This window comes from Apis florea, unplaced genomic scaffold (assembly GCF_048593485.1).
Source record: "Apis florea isolate Af1SG1 unplaced genomic scaffold, ASM4859348v1 contig_2350_pilon, whole genome shotgun sequence".
Classification (NCBI taxonomy): domain Eukaryota; kingdom Metazoa; phylum Arthropoda; class Insecta; order Hymenoptera; family Apidae; genus Apis; species Apis florea.
Window position 1 is genome coordinate 6,519,634 of NW_028256565.1, and position 13,903 is coordinate 6,533,536.

The window sequence follows — 13,903 nt, forward strand, 5'->3', positions numbered from 1 at the left end:
GTTTGTGGAACAAGTAGAAATACCAGAATGATGTGAGTAGTTATCTGATTGGCGAATGTCTGGCTAAGAAAAGCGCGCTTCTACTTATAGATTTATTGAAAGATTCAAAATTATTTAAAAATCATATTCTTTTTAGTTAAAATTTATTTATCAAAAAAAAAAATCGCTTATTTTTTATTATCATAAAATATCATCACAAAATCATTTCATATATTTATATATTAAGTCAGAAAATGAAGATATATTTAAAAATATAAATTTTTGATTGGATTGGCTTCACATATGCCGTAATGATTTAATTATGTTAATAACAACACTGACGATTAAAGGAATTTCCAATCTTTATTGAGCTATATAAATAAACGAACACACAATATGAGTCTAATATTTACACCCATGATATACATTTAACGCAACAATATCCTCGCATTTCTTCTTCAGGCTAGGACATTTTTGCGTTAGTTACTCTGATACGTTCGAAACGGAACAGAGATCCGCGAGAAAATTAAATTGTTCTAAATAAGAACTATTGTTCCTCGACAGCAGACCGAATTTCTTTCTTTTTTAGCTCCCTTATAAAAATCGCAGTTACATGTTATATCGTGGATCACTTATGTGATATCCACAACATAGTATCGTTTACAATCTATTCGGTCGACCATCGATTCTAACAATTATAATGCATCTCGTATTTAAAGAATAAATATTTCATCGAAATATGAAAGGAATTACGTAACTTCGATCATGACTATATTCGCGGATAACAATGATCTACGCATTTAATTCTTAATCTATTCTGTGCCGACGACCACATCCGAGGTACTCTCTTGCACTTCGGTAATATCCTTCTTCTTCTCTTCCTGCTCTATACTCGATATTACATACACTGGCTGCTGATATGCAAGAAAGTGTTGATCTGCGGCTAATGTTTTAGATGGATCTTTCATTTTTATCTGAAATAAACAATTATTTTTCATTGGTTTTATTAATTTTTTATTAATTTAATACAACATTTTTTATTAAATTTTATTTACTTTAAGGAATAATAAAAAAATAAAAAATAAAATGATAAGTTTATATTTAATTAAAATTTAAAATATACCTTTTTACGGTATAACATTAATAAAATGAGCAAGCTGCTAATTATAAAAGCACTTCCTGCTGCTAAGACAAGAGTGGCTGTTTGATAAACAGGTGTTTCTACTTCTGTGAGAATTTCCCGTTGCTCCAATGCTACAATTCTACTTTGCATGGCCATTGGGGGCGATCTATGTGTAAAACGAGAAGTAGTCGCATCCGCAAATGACCCCAACATAGAGAGCTTTTGTATTCTGGTCAATTCTTCCAAATGAAATGCCACATCTACTTTATTTGGTCCTATTACTTCGAAACTTAGTGTAGCCGAGTCTTGATTGATTTCCACCCGTACATCGTTTTTTATTCTGGCGCCTAGATCGCGAAGAAGATCCTCCGTTTGTTTGATAAGCGTTGCTTCATCATCGGCGAGAAATCGACCAGGAAAATGTAGAGTAACTTCGACAGCTTCTACTGGAGTTGGCACTATATTTAAAAAAATTTAAATTTATATATATATATATATATTAAATGAATATAATATATAATTATATAATGAATATAATGAATATATAATTAAAAATTAAATGTGTGTATTTATTTAATTTTTCAGTTACTTTATTGAGTTATTATTACTAGAATTACCACATATTATTTTATATTGAACCGTTTAGATTGATAAAAAAATGATAAATCAATACAAAAGATAAAAAAGATATCATATCTTACAGCAAATATTCGTTCCTTTCAGGAAAGGCTCCGATCCTATGAGTTGATTACCTGCCTCGTCAACACACCAACATGTATCGCCAGCACATTGCATCGGTTCAAACCTACCCTGACGATCGCAAATTGTCGGGACGTGACCTTTATCCTTCATCGCCTGACATCTCGTACCCAATACTTTCCCAATTTGCTTCTCGTTGGTTTCCAAGTTAATTAGAGCATTCTCCATGAACGCCTGAATTTCACGGTCGATTTCTTGAATTACCGGCCCCCTACCTCCTCGTCTCGCCTGCCTAAAGTTACACTTCGGTTCAGGTGCTCTGGTAAGTGAACCTTTCATTGGCTGACCCTTTCCGTTGACACACCAGCAAACACCGACATGTTCTAAACACTGTACAGGTTCCCACATGCCGTTCTCCGAATCACATCTGGGTAAAAATGTCGGTTGTTTTAATCTTTGAGACGTTTTCAAGTTCTTCTCTCTAAGTCGTTCGCATTGTGACAAGACAGGGCATACAGTGTCACATACCAAACGACTAGAGAAATCGTTATGACCCAGAGTACATTCAGTTTTTATCCTGCATTCGTTACGTTCTGGATCAAAGTACCATCTTTCTGTCTCATTCAAACCCATTCCTAGATTACACGATACTTTTCGCGGTGGTTCGAAGCAAACCTCGCGAGGTTTTGGACAGCATACAGCGTATTCGTCCAAAGGAGACAGTTCACATTTGTGCGTTGATGGACAGTGTTGACCGTGTGGTCCACAAATTGCTGGAGAACCATTTTGATCTAACAGAGGAGATCCATTCGGACATGGATTATCCTTTTTCGGTAAACAGACAGGTACAGGGGGACATGGCGGTACGCTACAAGCTACTTCGACCATTCTACAAGCTTCATTTTCACCCCGACAAGTCACACTTTTGCAAGGGTCTCGACAGGAACACGTTGGACAACCGCTATCGGGATCCAATTCGTATCCATCGGAACAGTCCAATTTGCAATCAATCTCCGGACATCTGAGAGGCGTGTTACACTTTGGTACTATTCCCTCGAGAACACGAGTACCTGCCGCCTCTCTGCCCTCTTTGTCCACACACCAGCACATCCCATTATGACATTGAACCGGTTCAAACGCTCCGTTGGCGTCACATCTGGGAATGTAAATTCTTCTGGCCGGTTCCCCGGATTCTCTAGCCGCGTGTTCCGCTACTGCACGTGCATGTTGACAAGCGGTAGCCATCACAGGAGCTACACATTGTGTTCCACAACCCGTAGAACAACACTTTTCCGTAGCTGAACATTCTTGATCATTGCTACATTGTAGCTCGCAACTTGACGAACTTGGTACTAAATACGGACACTGGCCCGGTTTGGTAGCCAGACAGGCTGGAACCGCTGGACAGTGTTGTCCTGATCCGCAATTCACATCGACTATCGTACAAGTTTCGTGTGGACTACATGAGACGTCTTTGCAAGGATCGTGACAACGACACTGTTCGCAACCAGTCGCATCCACCTCATAGCCGTAAGGACATGCCAAGTCACAGGTCAGAGATCCGCACAACTTGAGAAGATCTTTTATCTCTTTACAATCGTTGCTACGGTTCACGCCGCTTTTTAGGACAACACCGCGATCATTCACGCAGAAACAAGTACCGTTGTGACATTGCAAAGGCTTGTAACTGCCATCTTTTTCGCATTGAGGCGGTGGAATTGCTAGAGACATATCCTCTCTAGTTCCTTCCATACGTTCGTTGAATTCCCTCAAGTATTCACACACTGAAATAATTTAATAACATTGGTGACTTATGTTTCATTTTTATGGCCTCTCTAAAATTTTTTTTGCTTTACAGAACGTCTTACTAGTTTGCGTTTTTGTCGAATTGGCTGATGTCATGCAACATACTGATTGCCCAGCTTCCGGTACAACGATGCATTTGTAGCCTTGGGGACATGTGTCGTTGTTAGAACAAGTTACTGCGTTTCGTTCATCATCAATTAGAGGAGTTCCATAAACACAAGGACTTTGGTAAGCTTTTTTCGGTTTACATTCCGGTCTGGTTGGGCAGAGAAAATCCGGACATCCGTCTTCACGATGCAAAACGCATTGTTCACCTATTGGACATGGAAAACTGAAAAGAAAAATAGCAAATTGAAATTATACGAATTTATTATTTAAAACATTATATTTAAAGAAATATATGATTATACATCTACCCTTCGCAAGGATTGTCACATTCACAAGTCGGACATCCGGAAGCATCTGTTTTGAATCCATACTGGCACACCTGAGCGCACTGTTGCGAAACGCAGGAAGCCGGAAGAGACCTCCCCTTCATTACCGATTTACAATCTACTTTTTCCGCCGGTCCCATGGTACCGGATATTTTTCGACCATTATTATCCACGCACCAGCAAACCAGACCGTTCCTTGAGCATTGCCTGCTCTCGTATCCTCCATCTAAAATATTGAAAAAAACATTATCCAATAAAACAAAATTTAAATTATAATAATCCATTAAATATTATCATTCAATTAATTTAATCAAAAGATTTATTTTCTTATCCTTAGATCTTACCTTCAGAGCATTGAGGAACGTATCCACGTCCCTGCCTCTCAGAAATGCTCAGCATCTCCACCAATACCCGATCTCTGTGACAAGCGCTCAATCCTTGCGGCACAGAACAAACAGCACCGCCACATTTCTCGCTACTGCAACATTTCTCAGGACCAGGACACTCCAAGTCGTGTTGACACGTGTTACCACATATTACAGCCTCCTCCAATGGGCATGTTCCAGGCCTCTTCAGATTAATGCTCGATGGACAGCAAACACCGTACTCCTGCTTCGGCTCAACCAGGCAGCTGTACATTGGCGGACAACTCGGTTTACCCGGTTCATCGCCGCAGAGGAATGGCCTAGGTGAATCCGTGATCTGCAACGGTTCCCCAGCCGGGCATATCGTGGACAGTGACTTCGCTTTGCGACAGCTGGGAATTGGCGGGCACGGTGGACGAGCACACGTTGCATCGATCAACACGCACGTTTGACTGGTTCCTGGACAGGTGATCCCGCGGCAAGGATCCCGGCACTCGCATTTAGGGCAGCCAGTTTTCGGTTCGATCTGTGCTCAAGGGAATGATTAATGAACCGAGTCAAGTTTATGGACGCGTAGGTTTTACGGAAAAAATGGCATGGATGGTTCTAAATAGATGATAGAAGATGGCTATAATAGATAGTATGAAGAAATATTTAATTTTGATAATATCGATATTTATCATGTTTTAGATTGAAGGTTTTTCATATACAGAGTGTTAATATATTCGCGGAACATCTTTAAAACAAAAATTGTGTAAATCGATTGAAACTTATTTATTAAATTATAAGCAATTATAAGACGAGGACAAAGTATAAAGAAGTATAACGAAAATAAAGTTGTTTTTTTTACTTATTTCATCTCAATGCAAACTCTTATAACAATTTTTGCTTTTAAAATATATTAACATTCTATATATCTGCCAAATAAGAGAAATTCTACAATAATTTCGAATATTTTCATTTATATAAGAAATATCTTTATAAAGTAATAATTAGCCAAGGAAAAGATCATTTTTTACGAAGAAGGTTAAAAGTCATTTTAATTACTTCGAAATTTATTTTAAAAACTAACCTCAAACCCCAACACGCATAGCATTCGACAAGTATGCGCGGGACATTCTCGAGGATTATCGCAATCGATCACGTCCATGGAGTTTCCTCTGGTGCCCGGGATCTCTACGCCGATCTCGTCCACGCACCAGCATTGCTTTTCTCGTGGGTCGCATTGTATCTTCTCAAATTCGCCTGTCTGGTTATTGCACTTTGGTATAAATTGCGCGGGTCCACGTGGGCCAAGAGCACGAGATCTTCTCACGGCTGCCTGCGCCAGCTGTTCACATCCTGTCAACTCGCCGTTGACGCATTTTGTTCCGCAAGCTGTTTTGCAGCAACGTTCACCAGCTGACTGACACTGGAAGTCATTTTCACAAGTTGGTGCCCTTGCCGGACATACATTTTGCTCCTCGAAGGCTGGGCATCGACCTACTGCCTTCAGTGACGGTTCTATAACAGGAAAAATGGAAAAGGTTGCTTTTCGATGTGAAAGAAACGGGAAGTAACATACATATTGCTTCGATACATAAAGTAATAAAAAGAATATAATATATTATTTTTTTTTGAAAAAACAAACAAAAAAATCAAAGTTTTTTATTGCATTTTATATATCTGTTATATTTTATTTCTAGATTTGTTTTAATAATAATAAAATGTAAAATTAATGTTATTTTGTTTCGTTATATATTAATACAAAAATAAACAGATAAATAAATAAATTTGTGGAAGAATAGATATAAGTATATATAAGATTGTAAAGATAAATAAGATTGTATATATAAAATTGATAAATATAAGATTGAAAGATTTATTCATTGTTTTATTAATATCAATTTAATTGATATACACAAATATTTCTGAATTAAAAATTATATTCTATTATTTAATATCCTTGTTATCTGGGGAATAAATTTTTCCACGTACCCTTTTCATTAATTAATCACAGCAAATCAAAACAAATAAAAGGAAATCCTCCAACGAGATCAATTTGAACCAATTACTTATCAAAACCTTCTCTCGAGAACGTTTGAAGAATGAATAAAACACAGATCGAAAGATCTGTTCACCGGTTTATTGATAACGATATCAGCTTTCAATATCGATTCACGAATGCTTTTAATAATTAAAAATTATACATCTCTATTTTTCATTATTCAATATCTCTTTTATTATATATCTATTATAAATAAATAAATTTTACTCATTAATTATAAAGTCAAAAGAGATGAAAAGGAAAATTAACCTCTTAAAAAAACATATTTTAATTATGTCACTTTTGAAATACATATACGATAATCCACAGCAGATATATCCAATAAATTATTATTAAGGACAGATATATCTGTTCAAAGGATTAATCATTTCAAGATAAACAATCATTTATTGTTCCTTTTGAAAATTTTTTTTTGGAAGAAAAGAAAAAATAATATCCCGGAATGCCTACGAACCGGTGTAAAGAAGAGACGTAAAGAAGCGGCACACCTTGACACGAATTTATTTGAGCGTGACGGAACGAACATTCGGTGGATCAACCAACGCGGATTCGTCGTCATCCGTGTACCAACGAGACTTTATAGGTCAGAATATCGGTGGCGATCTCGCGTACGGGTCTCTCATGGCGCGCCGCTTTCGTTCTCGAGCCGAAGTGTAGCGCGACGATAATAATAATAATAATAAAAATAGCCGGACTCGAGGTAACGGTTCCTCGCATCCTACTGCCACACTTTACTCGCCTTACATGCTATGAGCACGTTTCCAGTTGCTTCTCCAACCGCTCGAGGGGACGTTACCCGTCACACCGTAGGCGGAACACTTGATAGGTAAAAAGGAACAAGGATATAGCATGACCGCGAAATTTGAATGCAACGGAGACTTCGAAAGATTAATCTCATTAATCTTTGTAAACGAAGTAAGTTGTGTATGAACATTTTTGAAAATAAGAATTATTGCTTAATTTTTTTATTTTTTAATTTCAATTTTTCAAAAAGTTTTGGAGCAATGAAAAACAAAATTTAATTAATTTTGAAAACATTTGTAGAATGAAAAATAGGAATTATTGATTCTTTAAGTGTGTTTGATGAATCAAACTTGAGGCAATATTTAATTTACATATATTTGTTTAATTTAGAGTATTTAATGAGATTGCATTAAAATATTTTAAAAAATAAATATCATAAATTCAGAATTATTTAAATAAATTATTCGTTATTATTTCTTAAAATGAAGGCTATTTTTTTTTTTTTACAATATTTAATGAATTGAATATTGATATTTTAATGAACTGAAATCCAATCCAATTTTATGTCGTGAAATAGTTCCATCGCTTGGTTACTTAATAGGTTAAAAGCACATGCCTCCGGTCACACGATCTTTTTCTTACTAACTCGTCTGAGAACTCGAGTATAAACGTTGGACATGCTTCTGCGACAGCCACGATCCTTTTACAGATGGTCGTGAAACATCTTGGAAGTTTTGTCGAGTAAACGGGGTCGATAGTTGTTAAATCTTTGAGAGAGTAAGTAAGATTGCCCGGTTTTAAAAGTTTGGTTTTACAACATTTAAGTTTGAAGCATTTGAAGTTGAAACTGCGAGCAACAGTTGAGAGAGCGATAAGTTTTTAAAATAGTTTTAAGCTATTTTATCGCGCCAAATTTTACAAGTATATAAAAAATAAAAAGTCGATGATAAATTATTAAATTACTTCTAAAATTAAGAACGAGTCATACTTTTCTCGAAAAAATTTAATAGTGTCAAAGTATAAAAATTAAAAATTGGTCATTTCCATGTCACTCCAATAATAGTCTGTTTTATCGTCTAATTAAAGGAAAAGAAAAATTCTGATTCTGGCAAAGAAAAATGATGCGTTTGACGTATGCATTCTAATGAAAGAAAGCATACATCACACGTTAATCGACTTTTTATTTTGATTCTCTGTATCTGCGCCACGTTTTCATGCCGTTAAAGATTTCATAAAAGTTTTTTTAGTGAAACCCATAGCACATCCGATTACCCGAATTTCCGGTTCGTTGGCCACAGTCCTCTTTCTCTTCGTCCCGTTCTATTATAATCATTTCGTTAATCCTAGTCGCAATACGCGAGTTTTTATATTACAACATTCTCGCGATCGAATTTCGAGTTATATACCATTTGGTTTGAATTTAATATTTTCAATTCGATGGAAGATCTCTATGTTCTACTTCGATGCTTGCAATCGATTAATAGACTCACATTGGCTCAGAATTTTTCTATATTTAGATATTCTGTAAATAGAAAATAAAAAAATAGAATAATAATAACGTTAAAAATAACATATATAAATATTTTGTATTTAGTTTTTAAATTATATTAAATGTTTTATCATTGAACATTACTGTACCAATAAACAATTTTAAAATAAAAATTGTTTAACTTGTTAATCCAATTAATTCGTTTCAACAGGAAATAATACGATGTTAACCAACTGCATCATCTCTTTGATCAATCAATTCATTCGTCCAATTTTTATAGAATCTACAAAACAACAGTGAAGAATAGAAGTATGTCAAGAATCCCTAAGGACACGTGAAAGATGAAGAAAAGATAGGGACGGAGAAAATGTCAAAGACACAGAGAAAAAGAAGAAACGCACACAGTATGAAAGCGAAGAGGAAATGTACACTCCCTTTCAAAAATCACCTGGTCCCAATGTCTAACATCTATTTACGAATTTATTTTTTTAATATCGCAAACTTTTATCAAATATTTATTCCACATCTTTTCTCTGATCAATCTTTCTTTCATTTAAATTGTATAATTTAAATGGTGGCGATAGTTCATAAAAATTTGAAATTAGATATCTAAAGAGGTTTTTATAATTTTTTAATTAAAAAAGTAAAAGTACATATAAAATACACGTTTGAAAATGAAACATTTAAGAATCTTTCTCGAGAGATTTATTTTTCGCAAATGGACACTTCTTTGAGCGTAACTTTCAATTTATTAGTAAATAGAAAAAAAAAAAAAAATTTAATTTTCGAAAGTTTTACTCTCAAACATATTTACTTAACTGTAAAAAAATATCGTCAAGAATTTTTCTGATTAACTCTCGAAGCATAAACGATTGATTATCCATTGTTAAACATCGTTTTACAATCGTAATATTCGTATTTCAAAATCTATCGTTAATTGTATATAACTAATGAAAGAGAATGTAAGTATATACGTACATACGAATGGAAAAACACGAAAGGTGTACACGAGGCATGCCGAGTATGGAATGTGTTTTAACGGTGCGAGAGAAATCCAATTCGTTACTCGACGTAGCATGCAAATCGTGATATTTATCCTGTTGTTAACACATTGCGATTAATCGATCCAGAGATTGGACCAATGTCATTCTACTGCCAATTTAATCTGCTAATTAACGTCTCGTTAAGTGGTATAGTTCTGGTTAGAGGACGTATCGCGGTATCACCGGTATATAATCCTCGACAAATAATTAACTCATCGATTAGGATGATCCCTCTCATGTCTCGTCGATGCATATATGCCGCATCGTGTTTAAACAATTTAACAATGTCGGTATATATATTTATATATATATATATATATATGTCCGCTTGCATCGTAGGAGTCGAAGCGATTTAACGACTTTTATACGTGGGACGGTTGTACAAATGGTTGTCTCATTTATTCGTTACTCCACTTGAGAAAAATGTGCAAAGTGTCTCGCAATGTTCGAATCTTTTATGTATTAAATAGAGCGTTGTACACGATGAAATATGTGTAACAATCTTGAATATAAGAAAGATCGACAAAGATTGTGAATACTGCGAGAATATTTCTCGACAATTTTGAAACGAAAAAAACGATCATCCATTGTTGTTTTCTTCTCCATTGTTAATCTTATGCATACGACTATTTGAACTGTTAGGAAAGAATATATATGTATATTATAACGAATTCTTTTGATAAAATTAAAAATTTATAATTGATTAAAAAAACAATTCTATTACCAATTCCTCTTTTTTTATCCCCTTCCAATATTCTAAAAGTTCAATTCGAAGAAGAAAATTGGAAGAAAACATATTTTCCTATCTTCAATCTTCCTGCCTGATACCTTACAAAAGGGTAAACTTCGTATTACGACACTCTTCGTAAATTCTGCAAATCTTGTTCTCCTACTAGTGGACTAAAGTATTAAAACTTGATTTCCTCTGGCTAAAGCTGTTTACGATAATCCTTATTCCACACTCCTCTCCTCGATTCTCCGCCCTCCCCCCCGCTAACAAACTGGGAGAGGGGAGAGGAACGAAATAAAATTCGAGAAACGGGCGAAATATCTTCACCATGACGAGGATTGTTTGAGGGAGGATTGTAAAGAGGATTAGGCGTCTCTTTAAGCGGGCTTAGCTTTTTTCCCGCCGATCGTGGCGGTTTTTTCGCAACGGCCAAGGACGTGTCTGCCGGTGGGGACGCTCCTCGAAAATCCGATCACGTCCGTGACGTCGCATTATATGCAGATGCACGTCCGTTTCAAGAGCTTGCTTTCCTTTTTTTTACTTCTCTCTCCCTCCCTCCCTCTCTCTCTCTCTCTATTTTCTTTCCTCTCCCCCTTCCCTTTATTTTTTTCCCTCCCCCTCCCTCCGCACGTCGTCCCCGCCTCGTTGGCCGAACACGGCGCACAGACCTTCTATTGTTTGCTAATGGCCGCTCTTTCGATAATTCGGGACCAATCATTACGGGCGAACGAGCCGGGGCACGACGGCGAGGAAATCGCTGGAAATAAAAAACAGAAAGAGAAAAAAAAGTAGAAATATAAAAAAGGAGAGGGAGAGAAAAGAGAAAGAGAGAAAGGAGGCGAGGGGGTTGAAAAATAAATAAATAAATAAATAAATCGAAAGGAAGGAGAGAGAAAAAGGTGGACGTACCTGCTGTGACCGAGGATGAGAGAGACAGCAACAGCCAGCAGGTCGATGACACCCACACAACGGCACAGGCAAGCCCACCGTTGCAGAAATCACGGCGCATCCTCAGCGCATCAAGTGATTTTTTTAATCGACCGCTATATCTGAAATTATATCGAGAGAAAATATATACGGAATGTATGGATGATGTGAAAATTATATGTGTGTGCGTTTGTGTGCTCGATCGGTGAATAACATGTATATGTATATCGGAGAATTACGTATGCGTGTAATGTGTGTGTGTAACGTTTAGCACAACTCGAATACCCGAATTTCGTATCAATTGATATTTAGACAATGGATGTTTATTGCATTTGTGCGTAACTGAAATTATGGATAAAATTCGCAGGATGCGTACGACGTGTAAAAAAAAAAAAGAGAGAGAGAGAGAGAAAGAGAAAAAGAACACGGAATATTAAAAAAAATATAAATCTTTATTAATTATGTCACGTTTATAAAAAAAATGTTGTTTTTAAACGAACACTCGATGTTAATCGATATCGATATGATTTGAAAAATTGTTATAAATTCTATTATATTGTTTCGTATCAAATTTAAATTTGAATTGAAAAATTCTTTCGTAAATTTTATATCCGTGAATTTTTCACTTGCTCACTTGATACTGATTATATTGGCTGGATTGTTGGAAACTATCGTTGTTCCAACGAAAAGGGGGGAAAAAAAAAAAAAAAAAAAAAAAATTCAAATTTAAATTTTAAATCGATTTAATCCTCTTTAGTATTTTTCGTTATTTACATTCAAAAATACGTGAATTTTGTATCCTTTGTACATGGAGGTTGATAACCTTATTTGAAAAAAAAAAAAAAAGATAAATCGACAAAAAAGAATCGAAATCTCTCTCTCTCTCTCTCTCTCTCAAATTATTTCTCGTTATTTTTATTACCGTACGATTAATCATAACGCAAACAAAATACATCCTATAGAATCGCATCATCGATGAAAGTAATCGATATTGATTTTTCGAAGCTTCGATCGATTTTTTTTTTTTTTTGCGCCAATTTTACTTTTCCTCGCTCGCTTTTCATTCATACGTTTGATGATAAATCCGGGATAAAAACGCGTGTGCGTGAGAGAGAAAGAAAAAGAGAAAGTGCACGATTCGAATTCGAATTTGATTCTTGGAACGGGGTCAAAAATCGCGTATCTCATCGTCGAATGAGGAGGCGGTCATAGGCCGTGGAAATTAATTAATCGGTCCTTCAAACGTTTCAAAAGTTGGGGCGCGCGTGATGGAATCAAGATTCGTGGTTAACACATTTTCCTTTTTCCGCGCCAGAAAAAGGAGCCATTTCTATTAAACCACCTTAAAAGTTACGTTTCGCCGTTTCCAGGGCCAATAAAGCCGGGATTATAGATCCTTAATGGAAAAAGTTTCTTCTCAAAAACCGTGGAGAGAAGTCGGCGGCGATCGAAAGCAACAACCGGACGGTTTTTCATCTCTCTCTCTCTCTCTCTCTCTCTCTCTCTCTCTCTCTCTCTCTCTCTCTTTCTTTATCTTTATCTCTTTCCTTCTCTCTCAAGCGACTCATCAAAATTATAAGAAAAGAAAAATTCATATTCGACACGAGAGATATTTATATTTGCAATTTGAATAAAAGGATGAAGAAGGAAGTCAGTGAAGAGCCGTGCAATAAAGGAATTAATAATATTCTTTATTATATACTTATTGTAAGGACTTTTCTTTTGCAGATACGTTTAATTTGATATTTTTCCTCGGTCAATTTGCCTGATCGAATTTCCTCGTTTATTCTGTAATTGTGAAAGAAACTTTTTCAAGGATTTCATTAATATTCTTCTCATTCCAGATTCTACGATTTTCTTACGATACGTATCATAAAAAATCATACAATCTACATTTTTTTTTATTTTCCTTATCTCTTCGTAATTCGCAAAAAAGATTTCGTAAGATAGTCTAATTTTATTTCTAATAAATTTTTCACTCGATAAAATAACATTAATTTATTTCTCATCAATATTCCGATTTAATTAATAAATTCTTCTCATTTTACGTCTTGGACTGCCTTCAATCTATTATTATTTTAACAACAATTACATTCAATAGATTCGCGCGATTGTCACTCATTGCGATGGATCGATACCACTTTCCTTTTCAACGAAAAAAAAGAAAAAAAGAAAGAAAGAAAATCTCTCAAGGAACAAACGAATTAGCGAAGAACGCATAGGTTGAAATAACGAAGATGAAATAATTGATGCAATCGCCAACAATAGAACGGTGATGCGGCCAAGCCAAAAGGGAGCAGTCTAGTGTCGCGATTAATTTTGCAGTTTAAGAACGCCGGCTCTCCACCGGCATTTCTTATTGCCGTCCCCGCCTCTCCAGGCGCGCGGACGTAAAATAATCTTTTTAATTCTTCTACGACCGACCTTAAGTGCCACTCTCGGAAAACTCGTTGCTCGAGCTACGAGACGCGTGACGCGACGAACTTAGGGATCCTCCTCTTTAAAAGGGAAGAATAA

The 13,903-nt window shown here is 35.7% G+C and overlaps 1 protein-coding gene and 1 long non-coding RNA gene across 2 annotated transcripts in view; one reads left to right on the forward strand and one right to left on the reverse strand.

The window, feature by feature from the left end:
* Positions 1-323: 323 nt before the first annotated feature.
* Positions 324-13,903, reverse strand: part of LOC100863347 (thyroglobulin) — a 28,884-nt gene continuing 15,304 nt past the window's right edge. The window contains exons 2-9 of the mRNA XM_086904899.1: positions 11,369-11,508; positions 5,479-5,909; positions 4,386-4,932; positions 4,024-4,267; positions 3,670-3,938; positions 1,804-3,585; positions 1,103-1,560; positions 324-953 (exon numbers count right to left, since the gene is read on the reverse strand). Of these exons, the coding sequence (XP_086761025.1) occupies positions 792-953; positions 1,103-1,560; positions 1,804-3,585; positions 3,670-3,938; positions 4,024-4,267; positions 4,386-4,932; positions 5,479-5,909; positions 11,369-11,468 (3,993 nt within the window). The 5' untranslated portion in view covers positions 11,469-11,508 and the 3' untranslated portion in view covers positions 324-791. The remainder of the gene's footprint in view (positions 954-1,102; positions 1,561-1,803; positions 3,586-3,669; positions 3,939-4,023; positions 4,268-4,385; positions 4,933-5,478; positions 5,910-11,368; positions 11,509-13,903) is intronic.
* On the forward strand, positions 7,773-10,452 carry LOC147658155 (uncharacterized). The gene is made up of 2 exons (XR_015291164.1): positions 7,773-7,974; positions 8,967-10,452. It is a non-coding gene; the product is annotated as an uncharacterized LOC147658155 (long non-coding RNA).